Source organism: Hemitrygon akajei, chromosome 22 (genome assembly GCF_048418815.1).
Source record: "Hemitrygon akajei chromosome 22, sHemAka1.3, whole genome shotgun sequence".
In the NCBI taxonomy this organism is placed as follows: domain Eukaryota; kingdom Metazoa; phylum Chordata; class Chondrichthyes; order Myliobatiformes; family Dasyatidae; genus Hemitrygon; species Hemitrygon akajei.
This window is the reverse complement of record NC_133145.1, coordinates 58,573,927-58,595,492: the sequence shown is the minus strand read 5'-3', so window position 1 is coordinate 58,595,492 and position 21,566 is coordinate 58,573,927. Positions and strand designations below refer to the sequence as shown.

Here is a 21,566-nt window from a genome sequence, read left to right as displayed (position 1 = left end):
ACCCCTGACCTATTAGTTCCTTGAACCCACTCTCTGCACCCGGCTGTCTGGGCATTATATACAGTTCCCTAACTTATCATGTGTCATTATATATGTTCTTAACTACCTGTGATTCAGTTTATAAATAGCTTCTAGATCACAATGACCATTTTGTATGTAGCCCCCTCACCAGTGTGCATGACCTTAGCGTTAGCTCCTGAACTACCTGTACATCACCTTATAATCAGCTCCCTGACTATCATTATGCCATTATATATAATCTCCCTGTGAGCAGCCATATGTAGCTACTTCTGTGTAATATACACTTCCCCAATTACCCTTCTGTTACTTTATATATAGCTGTCTCTCATCTGGTACAAAACTCACCACTATGTGCTAGAGCTGCCGGTATCAAAGGGTTAGTGCAATCTCCTTACGGCACCAGTGATCAAAGTCAACCCTGCCGTGTCCGTAAGGAGTCTGTACGTTCTCCCCTTGACCATGTGGGTTTCCTCCGGGTGCTCCAGTTTTCTCCCACAGTCCAAAGACGTATGGGTTAGGGGTATTTTTATAGCGATACAGCAGGGAGTAAGCCCATCCGGCCCTCTGAGCTATGCCACCCCAGTAGCCCCTAACCCCGATTAAACCTTAATCCCGGGACAATTTACAATGACAAAATAACCTACCCGGTACGTCAGTGGACTGTGGGAGGAAACCAAAGCACCCGGGGATATCCTACACATTCCACAGAGACTCCTTACAGAACGGCACCGGAATTGAACTCCGAAAACACCGGGAGCTGTAATAGCGTCACGCTTACCGCTACACTGCCGCGGTTATTGGGTTGTGAGCGTTGGCCCTGGAAGCGCGGTGACACTTGTGGGCTGCCCCCAGCACAATCCTCGCTGATTTGATTTGATGTAAATGATGCATTTAGCTGCGTGTTTTGACGTAGATGTGACAAGTAAAATTAATCTTTCAATTATCTGTGCATTACACATCAATAGTTCCCAACAGCATAATATGTCACCTTATACAAAGCTCACGACTAACTATCGTATGGAACACCTTAACTACCTATGCGCCACAATGTGTATAACTCCACGAATACCTCTATATCATACTATAGGCCCTCGTTACTACCCAGATATTGTACTCATGGGTTCTGCATACAGCCTACAGGTTTTCTAACTTGTCTACGGTTCATTTCTATTTGCACATTCACTCTCTGTAGAATGCTAGGCCACCCTAAAGTTTCATTTCACTTCAGTGAATATTGATCGTCATGGAAACTGATATCTACGATGCGTGGGGGAATTCTACACATCTTGCAAAGACTCTTTCAGAGCCGAACTCAATGGAAGTGCTACTGGGCCGAGTTCCTCGAATGAGGGGGGGGGGAGGAGAGGGGAATTCCTATGCCTATCCCAGGCTGAGAGAGCCAGAGGGGGACGAGCCTTGGATGTTAGCAGAAGCTTCATTTTAAAAAAAATCTCAGATTAATGCTACTCCTCCGCTTTGGAGCTTTCAAATTGCATAGACGTCGTAGGGTTTATTGCATCCAGGACCGGTCCAGGCCAGGGATTGGAAGTTGGACGTCCAGCGGCTGCCATTCTGAGAATCCAGGGACAAGGACCAGAGGCCCGGAGGCGGCCTGTGCTGGGGTTGGAGGCCTGACTGCGTGTGTGTGGGTGGCTGGTGGGAGGGAGGGTGGCAAAGGGGCTTGTTTAGCTGTTGTTATTTTGTTGGGTTGTTCTGCTGGAACAAGGTGGACATGCTGGAATATGTGGTGACACTTGCGGGCTGCCCCCAGCACACCTTTGGGTTGTGTTAGCTGTTAATGCAAACAATGCATTTCACTAGATGTTTCCATGTACACGTGATAAATAACTCTGAATCTGACCGTAAGGAAAGCCAAGGCACTGGGGGGGGGGGGGGGGGGTTGCAAGGGCGGGGGTTGCTGCAGGAGAGGGCAGCTGGGGTTAAATTGTGCACAATGTCAAAGGTATGGGGCTGTGGTGTGTTGGGGAGGTGGGATGGAGTTTTGGCTTTCATCAGTCCAAACGTGAATGCATTGTTGAATCCAATACCTATGGGTGTTTGGATAACTGAGTCCTTGCACATCACCGATGTAAGGAGCAACTTGTTCACACAGAGGGAGGTGAGCAGATGGAACGAGCTGCCCAAGGAAATGGTTGAGGCAGGGACAGTATTAACACTGGAAAGACATTTGGGCAGGTACATGGACAGGAAAGGTTTAGAGGGATCTGGGCCAAACGCAGCCAAATAGGACTAGACCAGCCGGGCATCTTGGTCAGTATGGATGAGTTGGGCTGAATGGCTTGTTTCTGTGCGGCCTGACTCTAAATGCTGCCCAAGCCCCACCCTTCATGCTTCCTAGAGGAGTGGTAGAGCAAGGAGATGGAGCTGGAGATGAGAGCCTGGACCATGAGGCAAGGAGATGGAGCTGGAGATGAGAGTCTGGACCATGAGGCAAGGGGATGGAGCTGGAGATGAGAGCCTGGACCATGAGGCACAGGAGATGGAGCTGGAGATGAGAGCCTGGACCATGAGGCAAGGAGATGGAGCTGGAGATGAGAGCCTGGACCATGAGGCACAGGAGATGGAGCTGGAGATGAGAGCCTGGACCATGAGGCACAGGGGATGGAGCTGGAGATGAGAGTCTGGACCATGAGGCAAGGAGATGGAGCTGGAGATGAGAGCCTGGACCATGAGGCACAGGAGATGGAGCTGGAGATGAGAGCCTGGACCATGAGGCAAGGAGATGGAGCTGGAGATGAGAGCCTGGACCATGAGGCACAGGAGATGGAGCTGGAGATGAGAGCCTGGACCATGAGGCAAGGGGATGGAGCTGGTATTGAGAATCTGGACCATGAGGCACAGGAGCAGAATTAGGCCATTCACCCCATCGAGTCTGCTCCACCATTCCATCATGGCTGATTTATTATCCCTCTCAACCCCATTCTCCATATCTTTTGCCACCCTTACTAGTCAAGAACCTACCAACCTCCACTTTAAATATACCTGATGACCTGGCTTCCATTGCAATGAATTCCATAGGTTCAGCACCCTTTGGCTAACAAGAGCTCTCCTCATCTCTGTTCAGATCGCATCCTTGCACACCGAGGTTGTGCCCTCTGGTCCTTGACTCCCCCATTATTGGAAACATCTTCTGCACGTCCACTCTATCTAGAATGGAGGGCAGGGTTGGAACCCCCTTGCCCCCAACCCCCCCCCCCCCCACCCCATGTCCACAGGAGGTCCAGGAGCTTGTCTTGCCCCTTGCATTGGAAGATACTCAGGGCAGCTCTGGGTGAAGGTTGCCCAGCCCTCCCTGGCCAGGGTGTGGCACAGAAAGGAGGGAAGACACTCTCGTGTATTTAAGGTTTAATTTTAAGGTGCTTGGAGGAAAATATAGCAGGGATGCCAGAGGTAGTTGTGTGTGTTTTGTGTTTTTTTTTTACACAGAGAGTGGTGGGCATATGGAACTCACTACCAGGGGTGATGGGAGAGGCAGATACATTAGGGACATTTAAGAGACTCTTAGGCAGGCACATGGACGATAGAAAAATGGAGAGATGTGTGAGAGGGAAGGATTAGATTGATGTCGGAGGTGAACACAATATCATGGGCTGAAGGGCTTGTACTGTGCTATAGTAACCTGCTTCCACCTCCCCGGCAGCAAGTTCCAGAGTCTCATCACCCTCTGTGTAAACAAATGGCCTCATACCTCCTCTCCTGCCCTTTCACCTTTAACTTCTGCCCTTGGGTATTTGACATCTCTGCCCTGGGGAGAAGGGCTCTGACTGTCCACGCCTCTGATGAACTCCATCTTTGAACTCGGCCACTTTGGAAGGTTTGAACTTGCATCATTTCTGTGGTCCCTAAACTCACCCTGGAAGGATCAGACGTAATTGACAGACTGCCCCCCCCCACCTCCCCCCACCCACCCCAGTTTACTCAGAGCTCTTCACTGGGCCTCTGGTCGGACAGGTTCCTGTTTCAGTTGGTGCCTGCGATCTAACTTGCTCATCACCTGCGTGATGTCGACCACCTTGGTGCTGGCCGCTGCCCGCGCCCTCGCCTCCTCCTCCAGCTGCCTCAGGACCACGGGGCTGGGGCTCGAGCGCCGCTGCCTCCTCATGAAGGGGAAGTTGCTGCAAAGCAAGGAGACACAAGCCTGAGAGAGGGCGGTGGAAGGGTGGGCGAGGGGAGACAGCGGCTACGGCGACCTCCGGACAGCAAGGGCGTGGATCTTTAACCACCTCCCACACCCTCCACAATCCCCCTCCCCGAGCATCAAAGCAGGAAATTCACCACCCCTTCACCCTGTCTCTGGCATACAGCAAGATCCAAGATTACACTAGAATACCGCAGATGCTGGAAACCCCGAAGTAAAACCCTAGTGGGCAGCAGAGATGCATCGTGGTTGCTCCCCCCCTCAACTCGGTTAGTACGTTCACCCTGTGAGTGCGTGGGTTTCCTCCGGGTGCTCTGGTTTCCTCCCACAGTCCAAAGACGTACCGGTTGGTAGGTTAATTGGTCATTGTAAATTGTCATGTGATTAGGCCAGGGTTAAATCAGGGGATTACTGGGCAGCATGGCTCAAAGGGCCAGAAAGGCCTTTTCTGCAATGTATCTCACCACCTAAATAAATACTGGAAGTGTGAAGCAAGTCAGACAGCACTTACAGAGGGGGAGGTGGGGAAGGGGTGAACCAGACCAGGGTCATGGCTCTGATAGAAGTTCAGTTAACTCTGTTTCTCTCCCCGTGGGTGCCGCCCGTCCGGATGGGAATTTTCTGTTTACGTCACAGTAACTCCCTGGTTCCACTTCACCGGGGCTGTGGGAGGAGGGGCTGAAGCAACAAAAGAGAACAACAGAACGCAGAAAAGCACAGGAACCCGTGCCGTTCAATGTGCCAAATTAACCTCACCCTACCTGCCCGCACACAGCCGTGTGCCTCCTGTTCACGTGTCTGTCTAACACACTCTTACTCTTTGCCATCATATCTGCTTCCGCCCCCCCCTCGCAGCGACTTCCAGACATCCGCCACCCTCTGAAAACAACTAGCCTCACGCACCCCCTTTAAAGAATGGGGAAGCGCGGTAGAGTAGCGGCCAGTTAGCGCAACACTATTACAGCGCCAACAACCCGCGTTCAATTCTGCTGCGGCCTGTGAGGAGCTTTTACGTTCTCCCCGTGACCACGTGGGTTCCCTCCGGGTGCCCTGGTTTCCTCCCACAGTCCAAAGACGTACAGGTTCGGGTTAGTAAGTTGTGGGCATGCTGTGCTGAGACTGGAAGTGTGGTGACACTTTCGGACTGCCCCTAGCAAAATCCCCGATTTGATGCAAACGACACATTTCACTGCATGTTTTGATGTTCATGGTCACAACGGGTGCAAGTGGACGGCATGGGCTCAGTGGACCGAAAGTCCACAAAATAAATAAACTTTCCCTCTCTCACCTCGAGCCTCTGCCCCCGGTATTTGACATGTCTCCCCTGGGGAAAAGTGGCTGACTGCCCACCATGTCTCTGCCTCTCACAGTCCAGTCAGGTCTCCCCCTCAGCCTCGAAAGCAATCCAAATTTGTCCACCCTCTACTGACTGGTAACACACTCCTGTTAATGTTAAGAGAAACTCGTTGGTTAGAGAACTGAATGTGTGGGATGAGACAAATCCTCTCACGGTTGCAATCTCTCACATTCACAGATCCTCTATCCGAAGCCTCAGCTTTATGTTGATTGCTGGCCGTGCATTCACAAGAGGGCTTTCCTAACCCCTCAGAGATGTGACAGCCCATCTGTTCCTCACTGATGTCAGTGTTTCTCTTTCTACAGAAGCAGCCCGACCTGCTGATTTTGTTTCGGATTTCCACTACCTGCAGTGTTTTATTCTTCTGCCTGATGTCATAACGTGATGGCTGATGTGCTCGCAGGAAGATCCCACACAAGCAGCCTGTGAAGATGTAGAGGGTTCCTCCACCCCCATAAGCAAAGGGCTGGATGACTGAGTCTGTGGGGATGATGGACTGGGGCAGTGGATGGAGGTAGGTAAGGAGTTCGTACACTCTCCTCATGACCGCGTGGGTTTCCTCCGGGTGCTCTGGTTTCCTCCCACATTCCGTAGATGTTAGTAGGTTAATTGGGTGGCGTGGGATTGTTGGGCTGAAGGGCTATATCTCTAACTAAATAAATGAACATTTGGATGTTCCTCCCAGGACACCATCCTCCTTATTTACACCTTTCCTGTAGGTAGTAGCCAAACCACACAATACTCCAAATTAGACCTCACCAACATCTGATACAACTTCAGTAGCATCCTAACTCAATACGTACTTTGATTTATGACAACCTACGTTTCAAAACACCCTTATCTATTTGTGACACCACTTACAAGGAACTATGGATCTGTATTCCCAGATCCCTCTGTTATACCGCACTCCTCAGCGCCCTACCACTCACTGTGAAAGTCCTACCCTGGTTTGTCCTCCCAAAGTGCAACACCTCACACTGGTCTGCATTAAGTTCCATCTGCCAGTTTTCCAGCTGGTCCATATCCTGCTGCAAGCTCTGATAACCTTCCTGACTCTCCCAAAGCACACACCCAGTAACCAGACTCGCACTTCAGCCCTTGAGCGATCCAGGTCCTTCCTGAATGAGAGCACCTGATTTACGACCAAGTGTTTGGCAGGAGGGGAAGGATCTGCTGTCTTTTACACTCACCTTCTGTGGGGTGGGAATGGCCCTCTCTTGCAAGCCACAAAAATCTAGGCCCTAGATTCCAGGGCTAGGCAGCATAATAGTTTGCCACAGACTAGATGGGCTGAAGGGCTTTCAGTGCTCTGTGACTCTAATCTGGGGCTGGGTCAAGCTGAGCAGACTCACTCAGTGGGTCAGTGAGGATGGCAGGAGACCAATCCTCCCGTGCCTGCTCCTCTCCTGTCACCACGGTTTCTCCTGCACACAGTCGGTCATTTCGGACTTACAAAACGTTCAGTTTATCAGCAGTTCTCAGGACTAGAACCCTGGGGGCTTGCTGTAACTACTCAAATTCGCACCCGTGCTTTGGGCAATGGGCTTAGATTACGGAGACGCACTGTACTGCTGTACTTCTCTCTGAGGAATAGAGGGGACAGGCACACTCACCTCTTCTGCTTGGTCTCCTCAGGAACCAATGCCTTATTTTGTGTCTCCTTGTAAATGGGGGACTTCAAGAAACGTGGATATGAATCCTGCCAGGAACATAAGATCGTAAGACATAGGAGCAGAATTAGGCCATTCAGCCCATCAAGTCTGCTTCACCATTTGATCATGGCTGGTTTACTATCCCTCTCAACCCCGTTTGCCTGTTTTCTCCCCGTAATCTTTGAGACCGTTACTAATCAAGAACCAATCAAAATCGGATTTAATATCACTGGCATACGTCGCAAAATTAATTAACTTTGCGACAGCGGTACAATGAAATACATGATAATTGAAAGAAAGAGAACGGAATTACAGCAAGTATATATAGAATAAGCATCTTCTTCTAAACTCCAGTGAGTACAGACCCACAGCCATAAAACACTGACGAAAAAGTGATGGGAATGGGTAACAAGGAGCCACAGGATTTAACCAGCAGCTGAATAAATGATAGTGTGGAAGAAAACTAAGAGGAAAATTAAATTTTGAATGAAATTTTGTTGTCAAGCTTGATCAGCTAAGACTTGGGTCATGAGGTTTACAGGATAAGATGCAAGCACTACCTAGCTAGAAATAGATCATGCCAGTGATGAGGTATTGTTAACCTTTGTCCAAGATTGTCTAGCTAATAGAGGAATTGAGTGTAAATGTGCAGTTTTAATTTTGTGTACTGTGTGGGAACATTGGTATATTTTCTGATACCTAATCAGCGCTTCTTGAAATCTCTGACCAAGTATGATTAGCTGTTGGCTACTGCCCAAAATTTACTGTATAAATTTAAGATGTAACCTGACATTGGCAGAGTTGTAAGGCAATGGCTCCCCATGGTCACCTATTAAAGGGTTAACTTTATACCAAGATCTTTATTTCTGTTGCCCGACAGAGTAAGGTCTCTCAAAGTTGTCGACAAAGTTCTTTTACAGTAAAATACAGTAAATCAGGGTAAATTCTTTGACAGATAGACATAAGAGATTCAACAGACACTGGAAGTCCAGAGCAACACACACAAAATGTCAGAGAAAACTCAGCAGGTCAGGCAGCATCTATGAAGGGGAATGAATGGCCAACGTCTCGGGCCAAGGTGCTTCCTTTCTGGTCCTGATAAAGGGTCTCAGCCCAAAATGCCGATTGTTTGTTACTTTCCATACATGCTGCCTGACTTGATGAATTCATAGTACATTACAGCACAGTACAAGAATTGTTGTGCCAACCTTTTAATCTACTCCAAGATCAACCTAACCTTTCCCTCCCCCATAGGCTTCCATTTTTCTTTTATCCATTTGCATATCTAAGAGTTTCTTAAATGTACCTGCCACTCACCCACCACTCTGTATAAAAAAATCCTATCTCTGACATCCCCCTTTACTTTCCTCCACAGTTTAAAATTATGCCCTCTCATACTAGCCATTTCTGCCCTGGGAAAAAGTCTCTGGCTGTCCACTCAATCTGTGCCTCTTATCATCTTGTACACCTCTATCAAGTTACCTCTCACCCTCCCTCTCTCCAAAGAGAAAATCCCAAGCTCGCTCAACCTTTTCTCATGAGACAATGCTCTCTAACCCAGGCAGCATCCTGGTAAATCTCCTCCCTACCCTCTCTGAAGCTTCTACGTCCTTCCAAGCCGAGACAACCAGAGCGGACAGTTACTCCAGTATTTTGTGTGTGTTCCTGCATAATCAAGTTTCATTTCCTCATTTGCGTGATTGGGCACTGCAGGCTAGGCCGGTGTTTTATGTCCTTCCCTGAGTAACAGCACTGAGCCAAACGAATGGCCTTCCCAGAGGGGTGCAGAACATCAAGAATGTTCAGAAGTTCAAAGCAAACTTATCAAAGTAAATCTATGTCACCATATACAACCCTGAGGTTCATTGTCTTGTGGGCATTCACAGTAAATACAAACACAATGGAATCAATGAAAAGCTGCTCACAACAACCATACAAATACAGTACAATAAGAGGGAAAAAAACCTAAATAAATATCGAGAACATAAGACGAAGAGGAAGAGTCCTTGAAAGGGAGCCCAGTGGTTGTGGGAACAGTTCAGTGATGGGGCAAGGGAAGCTGAGTGAAGTTATCCCCTTTGGTTCAAGAGGGGTAATAACTGTTCCTGAACCTGCTGGTGCGAGTCCTGAGGCTCCTGTACCATTTTCCTGATGGCAGCAGGATGTTGCCCCTGGATCTGGATCACAATGCCCAAGTCAGGAAGGACATTGGATTTCTTTCTCTAATGGTCATTTCCTGTACAATTAGCAGCTTGAAGGTCCCATTGGTGAGAACTCGTGCTTATTTCTATTCTTTAGGAAGTTTAGGAAGAGTGTCACCATACACTCTTTAACAAACTTCTAAGGACATATGTTGAAAGTATCCTGACTGCTTTCATCATGGTCTGGTAGAAGATGCAGAAACATTAAGCTGCAAAGGGTAGTGAACACAGCCAATCCGCCATGGGCACATTCCCACCGTCGGTAGTATCTGTAGGAGGCACTACCTCAAGAAGGTAAGATCTATCATTAAAGATCCCCACCATCCAGATCATGCCATCCTCTCACACCTACCATCAACCCCAACCTGATGCCCTACCAGGTTCAAGAACAGTTACTTCCCTTCAGGCTTTACAGCACAGTATAGGCCCTTCGGCCCACAATGTTGTGCCAACCTACTCTAAGATCAATCTAACTCTTCCTTCCCACATGGCCCTCCATTTTCCTATCATCCATGTGCCCGTCCAAGAGTTTCTTCTATGCTGCTAATGCACCAGCCTCTACCTCCGCTCCTGGCACCCATCACTCTCTGTATCTATCTTTTATCAGAGAGAGTGCAGTGCAGACGGACAATGAGGGGCAAAGCTGTAGTGAAGTCGTTTGTAAGGTGAAGAGAACAGTGTGAAGATCACCTCCAGTGTGTGATACGGTAACAGAACATGGAACACCACAGGACCATACAGACCCTTCCGCCCATGATGAATCTAACCCTTCCTCCTACATAGCCCTCCATTTTCCTATCATCCATGTGCTTATCTGACTCTACTAAATACCACCACCCTTAGTAGGGTGTTCCACATACCCACCACCCTCTGTGCAAAAAAACTTACTTCTGACATTCACCCCCACCCCCCATGCTTTCCTCCAATCACCTTAAACTCATGCCCCCTCATATTAGCTATTTCCACCCTGGGGAAAAATGTCTCTGGCTGTCCATTCTAACTATACCATCTTGTACACCTAAGCCCATAAGATGTTGGAGCAGAATTAGGCCAGATGGCCCTTCGAGTCTGCTCCATCACGGCTGATTCAATTTTCCACTTAGTCCCACTCTCCTGCCTTCTCCCTGTATCCCTTCTTGCCTTGACTAACAAAGAATCTATCAAACTTTGCCTTAAATATACCCAGGGACACCTGCAGCAATGAATTCCACAGACATATCACTGTCTAGCTAAAGAAATTCCTCTTCATCTCCATTCTAAAAGGATGACCTTCTATTCTGAGGCTGTGTCTTGATCTTAGATTCCTCCACAATAGGAAACATTCTCTCCACATCCACTCTATCGAGGCCTTTCAACATTTGATAGGTTTCAATGAGGTCACCCCCATTCTTCTGAATTCCAGTGAAGAACCCCTATCAAGTTACCTCTCACCATCCTTCACTCCAAAGGGAAAAGCCAGAACTCACTCAAGCATGAGGATGAGGTGACCAGGGTACACAGAACTGCAAGGGACCAACCTTTTTCATCAGCATGTAGATGTGAGTTTGGGCAGCATCCAGCACATAGCGATGAGGGTTTTGCAGCCCCTTCACCGTGATCTCCATGGTCCTGCCATCAATGTTTATCCAACGTCTTGCTCCCTGTGCCAGGAAGGTCCTGAATCCAAAGGAGAGATAACAATAAGACGTAGGAGCAGAATTAGGCCACATGACCCATTGAATCTCCTCCACCATTCCATCAGGGCTGATTTATTATCCCTCTCAGTTCCATTCTCATGCCTTCTCACTGTATCTTTTGACACCCTTACTAATCAAGAACCTACCAAACTCGGCTTTAAATATACCCAGTGACTTGGCCTCCACAGCCGTCTGTGGCAATTAATTCCACAGATTCACTACCTTCTACCTAAAGAAATTCCTCCTCTTCTCTGTTCTAAACTGATGCCCATCTATTCCAAGGCTGTTCCCTCTGGTCCTAGGCTACCCCACTATTGGACACATCCTCTGCACATGCACTCTATCTAGGCCTTTCAGTATTCAATAGGTTTCATTGGGATCTCTCTGCAACGTTCTAAACTTCAGTGAGTACAGGCCAAGAGCCATCAAGCACTCCTCAAAAATTAACACTTTCATTCCCAGGGTAATTCTCGTGAACCGTCTCTGGACCCTCTCCAATGCCAGCACATCCATTCTTAGGTAAGGGGCCCAATACTGCTTGCAATAATTCAACTGTAGTCAGACCAGTGCTTTATAAAAGATGTAAGCATTACATCCTTACTTTTATATTCTAGTCACTCACTGGGGAAATGAATGCTAACGTTGCATCTGCCTTAGTGAGAGGATGGGGAGAGGACGAGGTGCCAGTGGAAGTGTCCAAAGCTGCCCTTCCTCTTCTGTTATTGTCAGAGTAGCTTTGCCAGCCCTGAGCATATCCACTGCCACTCACACATCAGCTTGGACCTTACGGCTTTTGCTGGTGGTTATGAGACGCAGATGTCTGGTTTATTTTACAGGACAATCAGCCTCATCATGGTCCTGTTCCATAACTCACTTTTCATATTGAAATCAATGTGTTTGTCAAAGAACGATCGAGCTGTACGACACAGAAACTGGCCTAAAGAGTCACAGTGCACAGTTGTTGTGGGATCTTCATGCCAACTCACTTGTAGATCTCCTCGGCCTTCACCTTGACCTTTGACTGCTCTCCGTACTTCAAGTCTTCGCAAGCCTCCCAGAAGGCCAGATTCTCTCCTGCGATGTGAAAGCTTGTCAATTCACATTCAGAAAACTCTGAACCACCAGCACAATTAGCAGCTTAGAGAAAATGCAATCACACTGAGTTACAGCAGTCGGGCTAGCGGAAATTCACACTTACGGAATTTGAATTGGAAAAAAATATGAGTTATGCAAAAACAAAATTCACTCTTGTAGAATTTACGTGATGTAGCGGTTGGTAGGTTAATTGGTCATTGTAAATTGTCCCATGACTGTGTCTGGGTTAAATTGGGGCTCGTTGGGAGGTGCGGCTGGAAGGGCCTTTTCACAATAAGCAAATAAATAAATTTAGTTAATAAACACAAAAATATTAAAGAAGCAACTAATTGTTGTCAAGGATTCCTGTTAGAAAAAAATCACGATACATGCAGTTGCCTAGAAATGCCACCCCTCTATACCGTGGGCAATACATCGTATTTTCAAACATTTCAAAAGGGCAGCACTATCGTGCAGCGGTTAGGGTAACACTATTACAGCATCAGCAACAGGGTACAATTCTGCCGCTCTTGTCAGGAGTTCGTACGTTCTCCCCGTGACCAAATGGGTTTCCTCCAGGTGCTCCACTTCCTCCCACACTCCAAAGATGGACATAGGTTGACTGGTCACAGGTGTGTAATTGGGCAACATAGACTCATTGGGCCGGAAGGGCCTGTTACTGTGCTGTAAGGCTAAATAACTTTTTTTTAAAATTATTGTACTAAATGCAATAACTGGCACAGAAACAGGCCACAGGGCCCGGCCTCAGTGTATGCTGTAGAATGATTGGAAGACCAGGCCGGCCTCAGTGAATGCTGCAGTGTGATTGGCAGACCAGGCCGGCCTCAGTGTATGCTGCAGAGTGATTGGCAGACCAGGCCGGCCTCAGTGTATGCTGCAGTGTGATTGGCAGACCAGGCCGGCCTCAGTGTATGCTGCAGTGTGATTGGCAGACCAGGCCAGCCTCAGTGAACGCTGCAGTGTGATTGGCAGACCAGGCCGGCCTCAGTGTATGCTGCAGTGTGATTGGCAGACCAGGCTGGCCTCAGTGTATGCTGCAGTGTGATTGGCAGACCAGGCCGGCCTCAGTGTATGCTGCAGTCTGATTGGCAGACCAGGCCGGCCTCAGTGAATGCTGCAGTGTGATTGGAAGACCAGGCCGGCCTCAGTGAATGCTGCAGTGTGATTGGAAGACCAGGCTGGCCTCAGTGAATGCTGCAGTGTGATTGGAAGACCAGGCTGGCCTCAGTGAATGCTGCAGTGTGATTGGAAGACCAGGCTGGCCTCAGTGAATGCTGCAGTGTGATTGGCAGACCAGGACTGGCCTCAGTGAATGCTGCAGTGTGATTGGCAGACCAGGCCTGGCCTCAGTGTATGCTGCAGTGTGATTGGCAGACCAGGACTGGCCTCAGTGTATGCTGCAGTGTGATTGGTAGACCAGGCCTGGCCTCAGAGTATACTACAGGGGCAGAGTGGTACCGATGCCACAGCTCCAGTGACCGGGGATCGATCCTGATTTCCACCGTTGTCCGTGTGGAATTTGCCTGTTTTCCGAGACCAGGCAGGTTTCTCCTCGATGTTCTGGCTTCCTCTCACTCCCCAATGTCATGCAGGTAGCCCCTGGTGTCAGTCAGAAGAACCAGATTGGGAGCTGATGGTGTGTGAGACTATAATTATGTGGAAATAAGGAGTGGATGTTGGGTGGCGGGTTGGAGATATGTCTCTACCAAAGGAGGTGTAAGGTACTCCTTCCCTCTGCTAGCCTGCGGGTCACCCTTGTAGCACCAGCTTAGCCCCCCGATCAGGGGCATGTGAAGCCATGAGGGCAGGTGGTGGACGGTCACATGAGCAGCCGGTGCAGATCACAAGTCCTGGTTATGCAACCACTGACGCCAGGTAGACAATCTCTGAAGAGCATTGATAATGGTTGGGGTCACCCGTCTTGTAAAGACACTGCCCAGAAGAAACCAATTCTGTGGAAAAATTTGCCAAGAGCAATCACGTGGAAAGACCACGATCGCCCAGGTCATACGACATGGAACAGAACTAATAAACGAAGAAGGGGATGGAACTGATTCAGGACATTGCTATAAGGGAGCACAAAGCAGTTGAGACCACTCCCACACTACAGCCGATTCTACCCTGGTCTCCAAAGACTCTCCCTCCTCCCCCCACATAAGGTATGTATTTTTTTACATAGTGAGTGGAATACATTGCCAGCGGTAATGGTAGAGGCAGATATATTAGCGATATATTTAAGAGGGCCACAGGGATGAAAGAAAAATGGGAGGCCTATGTGGAGGGAAGGTTTAAACTGATCTGCGAGTGGGTTAAAAAGTCAGCACAACATCGTGAGACGAAGGGCCTGTACTGTGCTGTTCTATGTTCTACAAAGCTGACCACAAATTATAAACACAAGAGATCTTGAGTAACACACACACACACTGCTGGGGATCTCAACAGGTCAGGCAGCATCTATGGAAGGGAATAAACAGTTAATGTTTTGGTCTGAGACACCCTACTGTATCCTTTAACCGCGCTCCGTGTACGTACCACTGAATTCCTTCTTGAGGAAGAGCTCGAAGTTCTGCCGGCCCCTGGGGTCCCGCATCAGCTCGCGGAAGCTGAACGTCCACCTCTCCACCCGCAGCTTGGTCGGGTTCTCCACCCTACGGAGGGACAACAGACAGGCCCGTGATGAGTCGCAAGCCCCCCACAACTCCTGCCGACCTCCAGCTGTAGGAAATGAGCTGATACACTTCAGGGAGCGGTGTCTCAGAAAGGCAGCGTCCATCATTAAGGACCCCCAGCACCCAGGGCATGCCCTTCTCTCACTGTTACCATCAGGAAAGTGGTACAGACAGGAACAGCTTCTTCCCCTCTACCATCTGATTCCTAAATGAACATCGAGCCCGTGAACACTACCTCACTTTTTAAAAAATATACATTATCTCTGCTTGTGCATGATTCTTAATCTATTCAATATACACATACTGTAATTAGATAGATAGATAGATAGATACTTTATTCATCCCCATGGGGAAATTCCAACTTTTTTCCAATGTCCCATACACTTGTTGTAGCAAAACTAATTACATACAATACTTAACTCAGTAAAAAAATATGATATGCATCTAAATCACGATCTCAAAAGCATTAATAATAGCTTTTAAAAAGTTCTTAAGTCCTGGCGGTAGAATTGTAAAGCCTAATGGCATTGGGGAGTATTGACCTCTTCATCCTGTCTGAGGAGCATTGCATCGATAGTAACCTGTCGCTGAAACTGCTTCTCTGTCTCTGGATGGTGCTATGTAGAGGATGTTCAGAGTTTTCCATAATTGACCGTAGCCTACTCAGCGCCCTTCGCTCAGCTACCGATGTTAAACTCTCCAGTACTTTGCCCATGACAGAGCCCGCCTTCCTTACCAGCTTATTAAGACGTGAGGCGTCCCTCTTCTTAATGCTTCCTCCCCAACACGCCACCACAAAGAAGAGGGCGCTCTCCACAACTGACCTATAGAACATCTTCAGCATCTCACCACAGACATTGAATGACGCCAACCTTCTAAGGAAGTACAGTCGCCTCTGTGCCTTCCTGCACAAGGCATCTGTGTTGGCAGTCCAGTCTAGCTTCTCGTCTAACTGTACTCCCAGATACTTGTAGGTCTTAACCTGCTCCACACATTCTCCATTAATGATCACTGGCTCCATATGAGGCCTAGATCTCCTAAAGTCCACCACCATCTCCTTGGTCTTGGTGATATTGAGACGCAGATAGTTTGAGTTGCACCATATCACAAAGTCCTGTATCAGTTTCCTATACTCCTCCTCCTGTCCATTCCTGACACACCCCACTATGGCCGTGTCATCAGCGAACTTCTGCACATGGCAGGACTCCGAGTTATATTGGAAGTCTGATGTGTACAGGGTGAACAGGACCGGAGAGATAAATAAATTTATTTATTCTAGATTATGTATTGCATTGAACTGCTGCTGCTAAGTTAACAAATTTCACAACACATGCCGGAGATAATAAACCTGATTCTGACGCTGGCAGTACTTACATCGGGGTGTTGAGCTCCCAGATCATTGTATCATCAGTAATCCAGGGGTTGCTGGGAAGGCACCCTGACATTATGGGGTCGTGGGTGAAATACTGTTCACAATATTTCAAAATGCTGAGGGAAGAACGAACAATAACGGTGTTAATCCTTGCCACAGTACAACTCAGACCGTGAAATTATTGCACATCAAAGTAAATGCTGTATCTTCCATTGAATGTTAAACTAATGTATATAATATATACCAAGATGAGATATATCAAACCTACATATTTCCTGTGCATTCTTATACTAACTTTACACAATATAACTTTACACATCCTGATTTGTAAAGAGCATTTCCTTTTGAAATATTGGTAGCTCAGGCTGGCTGTTTGGTTGGTCGTTGAGCTTTGGCAAAATGTTTGCAGACGTTTTGGCTCTAATCGAGAAGCCATCATCAGTGTGCCGTTGATGGTGCTGTTGCCTCAGGATGCCAGTTTATATACTCCTCCAGGGTCAGTATCCTGAGGAGACAACACCCTCAACTGTGCACTGACGATGGCTCCTCAATTAGAACAGAAACATCCGCAAACATTTTGAGTATTTCCTATGTAAACAGTCATGTCGTAATCACACTATCTCGCGACACCCATCTGTGCACTCACTCCTTTACACTCTGGCTCAGATATCTAATGTAGATACAGTCATAGGGTGATACAGTACAGAAACAGGCCCTTCTGCCCAACCTGTCTATGCTGACCAAGATGTGTATCTAAGCAAGAACTATTTGCCTGTGTTTGGTCCGTATCCTTCAACCAGGGGTTCCCAAACTTTTCTCATGCCACGGACTCCTACTATTAGCCGAGAGGGTCTGTGGACCCCAGGCTGGGGATCCTAGCACTAAACCTTTCCTATCCATGAACCTGTCCAAACATTACACCTGTACCTGCCTCCACCACCTCCAGAGGCAGCATGGTCCACGTACACACAAACCAGCGTGCGAACAAGCTGTCCTCAGATCCCCTTTAAACCCTTCCCCTCTTACCTCAGACCCCGTCCTAACAGTTGACAGTCCACCCTCTCTATGCCCCTCATGACTGTATAAGCCTCCATGAGGTCACCCCTCAGCCTCCCTCACGCCACAGGAATTAACCCCCTCCTGCCCAGGCTCTCCTAAAACTCCAGACCACCAGCGCTGGTGTTACATCGCTTCAGCTTCCCGTGCAGACCTGCAAACAGTGAGGGGTCGAAGGAAACAGCAGCAGCTTAACACCTCTCCTGAGTGAAGCAGGTACTTACCCTCCCAGTGAGACGGAGGACTTCACTCTGGACCTCACCAGGGCTTGTTGATAGTACATGATCTAACAGAGAAACAACAGTTCCCATAAAGACTGTTCCATAATGCTACAAACTCAAGGATTTATACAACATTTACAACAGATCATCTCTGTGCGACAGGAAAACACACATCATAGCACAGTAGTCTCTGCTTTATTATTCCTTACAGTATTATTGCACTTTGGTACACTATTTTTACTCTATTACTATTCAGTTTTTATTATTAGTTATGTTTGCAAACTGCTAAGAGTGTTTTTAAATGTTGCTGCTGCAACGAAAGGATTTCCCACTCGAGATCAATAGAGTATTATTATGATTATTACTTAAACCACAGGCAGGGCGGTAGTGTAACAGTTAGTGTGACACTACTACAGCGTCAGTGACCCAGGTTCAATTCTGCTGTTGTTTATAAGGAGCTTGTACGCTCTCCCCGTGACCGGGTGGGTCCTCTCCCACATTCCAAGTGACGTATGGATTAGGGTTAGTGAGTGGCGTTCAAGCTATTTCGGTGCCAGAAGCACGATGGCGCTTGCGGGCTGCCCCCTGCACATCCTCGGACTTTGTTGCTCGCCGATGCAATTGGCGTATTTCGAAGTACCTGTACATGTGACAAATATCTATCGTCTAAAATTGTTTCTGAACTAATTACCGAGAGAAGGTCTAACCCAGCGTGTGTGGTCTGTAACTCGGTACCTGTGATGCTGCTGCAACATGTTTCTCACTGCATTCGAACCTCGATGCACTTGCGCACCGGACAAGAGACTCGACTTGAAGCGAGCAGTTTCACAATCCGGGCACTACAAACTTGGCACCACTGAAATAGATTGCTGGCTTTTAGGAAGAGACGGGCCATTATCAACGCAGTCCTCACGGGAGGAAATGTGTGGAGATTGGAGATAGGTAGGGACAGCAACAGGATTCATGAAGGGGTTAATCGTCTTTGAAAGTAAATAAATGTCCAAAGGGTGGAGCCTCTGTCCATCACAAGTGACCCCTCCTGACCACAGCAGTGAAGCTAGCAGATGGACAGACAGCTAACGTGGTACGATTGTCAAACAGAGGTAAATGGTTAAGAAGACTAAATCAATTAATTACTGGCTAGTTAATTTCAGTGGTGTGAAAACTATTGCAACCAATTAAGATGGACAGTATAAAAAGGTGTGGATTAACCAGGGACATTCAGCATAGACTGGTTAAGGGGAGGTTGTGTCTGATGAAACCAAAGATAACAGGGAGGGTCGATGGGGGTGGTGAAGTTCTCAAAAGCTTTGCTAAAGTCTATCTCTTTGTTTACTTAGGGGAAACCTTTAGACCAGCTCCCATATACAAGTCAGTCAATAAAGTGAAATCCCTTGGAGAGTGGCAAATTGGATCAGAATTGGCTCAGTGGCTGTAAACGGAAGGGCCGCCCGCAAGCCTCAGTCTTCCCTTTTTGTAATGGTTTATATTTAAATCAGTGACGAGGTTTGCAGAGGGTTGTACAATTCTCTGTGATTCACAGGGGAAAGGTTTGGACTGCAGGAAGCTGAAATTAAATGCTGGAGACACAGCATCTGTGGGAAAAGAAACAAGAGTAATGCTTTAAGTCTGGGACCTTGTGAAATCTGTTTCTCTTTCCACAGGAGCTGCCTCGCCTGAATAGTGTTTTCGGCTTTTATTTCAGATTTACAGCATCTGCTGTTATTGTTTTTATTTTCACGGGGATTTAGATGGCCAGGTGAGTGGGATAGGAATTTAATCGAGAGGAGTGTGAGGTGGTGTGTTTGAGAAGGAACCTCAAGGCAAGGAAATGCACATTAAGTGGGAGAATACCAAGTGGTGTGGAGAGGCAAGACAAGGGTGTTGGATTGAAAGTCCAGGGATCCTTAAAGGTAAAGAAGGAAGCTGCAGGGAAGGGACTAGTTTCCTTTGTTAGTGAAGGCATTGGGTTGAACGCAAGAACAGGGAGGTGATGCAGCATCATACATCACCAGTTAGGCTTGAGTGCTGGATACAGGTCTACTCACCATTTTACAGGAGAAACCTGATTAGAGAGGGTATGTAGCAGAGATATTGGTGGACACAGACCATGAAGCCAGACTGGAAAGGCTGGGAACTTCCCATCAGACCATAAGGCATAGGATCAGAATTAGGCCATTCAGTCCAGCTAGTCTGCTCCACCATTCTATCATGACTGATTTACTATTGCTCTCAATGCCATTCTCCTTCCCTTTGACACCCTGACTAGTCAAGAACCTATCAGCTTTCGCTTTAAGTACCCTGAAGACTTGGCCTCCACAATCGTCTGTGGCAGTGAATTCCCAGATTCTCCACCCTCTGCCTAAAGAAACTCCTCCTCATCTCCGTTCTAAAGGGACGTCCTATTCTGGGACTGTACCATCTGGTTCTCGACTACAGGAAAGAGCCTTTCTACTTCGCAACAAGGGAAGCTGAGCAACATTCCCTCCAATTTTATTTTATTTTTTTTTACAGCCGCACAGACCAACCATTGCTCTGAGCAGGAAAATTTTACACAGCCTGAAAACTGCGCGGCACGTTATATAAAAGAAAACGCAAGCCGCGCAGCAATAGAGGCTACGTGCGCGGCAGCATTTCAGTCACCGTGCAACCGTGCACCAAAGAGGGAACAGTGAAGTTCAGGGAGGTGAGGGGTGGGCAGCCTACTTTTGAAGGACTTGTTTCCCTTACCGCAGGGTTCAAAACATGAGTGACGAGGTGTGCAGAAGGATTGGTGGGGAGATGATGGAAATGCCCTCACCCCGAGGGTGCTGGGTGCCTGAAAAGGTAGAGAGGTAAGAACTTTCAGCACTTTCACACAGAGCTAGCTGTGTGCTTGGAGAGACAGGGGTACAGACCCATAAACCAGTAAACCAGGATTTGACCCCAACAGACACAGGTACAATGGGCTGAATGGCCTCCAGTCACATAAATTTCCTTTAATTCTATTTTGGATAAAATAAACCACAACAATCTGCATTCCCTTCCAAATCTTACAGGAAAATCCCCTCCCTGGAAATAAAATAACGTACAAACCACAATACCTACCTCCCTCCTGTAAGAGTCATAAGTCTTTCTCTGGTGGAGAAAAAGAATTGCAAAGTAATTAATAGTACTGTAATGTAACTAAAAGACATCTTCACATGCAGTACACAGGGCCAGAACAGAGATCTGTCTTTGGGTGTTGTTGACAGTGCAGACCACACACACACACACACACACACACACACACACACACACACACACACACACACACACACACACACACACACACACACACACACACACACACACACACACACACACACACACACACACACACCCAGCAGGCTACATGGGAGGGAAGGGTAGGATTGACCTTCAAGAAGGTTAAAAGGTCAGCACAACATGGTGGGCTGAAGGGTCTGTACTGTGCTGTACTGTTCTATGTTCTATAAATTCTCTACACACCGGAACAAACAGACTGAATGTATTTTTTGACCAGACTGTTGTATGCAGGGTGTGGAGTGTGGGGATTGGGCAGGAGGTAAGTTAGTTTACTATTGATTAAGTTTCATCAAGGCAAATGCTATTGTTACAGCACAGAACATGCAAAAATGCCTGATGAAATTCACACAGGGAAGAGGGAAGTGCCTGAGGAATTTTCGAGTCACAGAGCCCAGAAACAGGCCTGGCAAAACACAACAGCAGAAAATCCCCTAATATCATCTTCAAAACAGGTATCTTCGAAAGGTGATGCCTCAAAAGAGCAGCATCTTCCATCACTGAGGACCACCACCCAGGACATGCCCTCTTCTCATTACTACCATCAAGGTGGAGGTACAGGAACCTGAAGACACTCCCTCAACATCTTAGGAACAGCTTCCTCCCCTCCATAATCAGAATTCTGAATGGTGCATCTGCAGATTCACTCGTGTTGCCTCACTAATTTTTGCTCTGTTTTGCACTACTTATTTAATATTAAAAAAATGTAAATATTTATTTTAAATATATACACAACAGAATCAGATTTAATATCACTGGCATATGTCAGTGATAATAGACCTGA

The 21,566-nt window shown here is 47.5% G+C and overlaps 1 protein-coding gene across 3 annotated transcripts in view; it reads right to left on the bottom strand.

Annotated features, from left to right (window-relative positions):
* The window catches only part of LOC140714787 (regulator of G-protein signaling 9-like), an 87,690-nt gene that overhangs the window by 17,985 nt on the left and 48,139 nt on the right, over positions 1-21,566 (bottom strand). For 2 of the 3 annotated variants that reach the window (XM_073026358.1, XM_073026359.1), the window contains exons 10-17: positions 20,567-20,596; positions 17,483-17,544; positions 16,205-16,318; positions 14,694-14,809; positions 12,053-12,140; positions 10,908-11,046; positions 7,151-7,236; positions 4,037-4,157 (exon numbers count right to left, since the gene is read on the bottom strand). In XM_073026358.1, coding sequence (XP_072882459.1) covers positions 4,037-4,157; positions 7,151-7,236; positions 10,908-11,046; positions 12,053-12,140; positions 14,694-14,809; positions 16,205-16,318; positions 17,483-17,544; positions 20,567-20,596 — 756 coding nt within the window. Of the gene's footprint in view, positions 1-3,965; positions 4,158-7,150; positions 7,237-10,907; positions 11,047-12,052; positions 12,141-14,693; positions 14,810-16,204; positions 16,319-17,482; positions 17,545-20,566; positions 20,597-21,566 lie in introns of those variants that run through there. The other variant, XM_073026360.1, reaches the window with a different exon arrangement.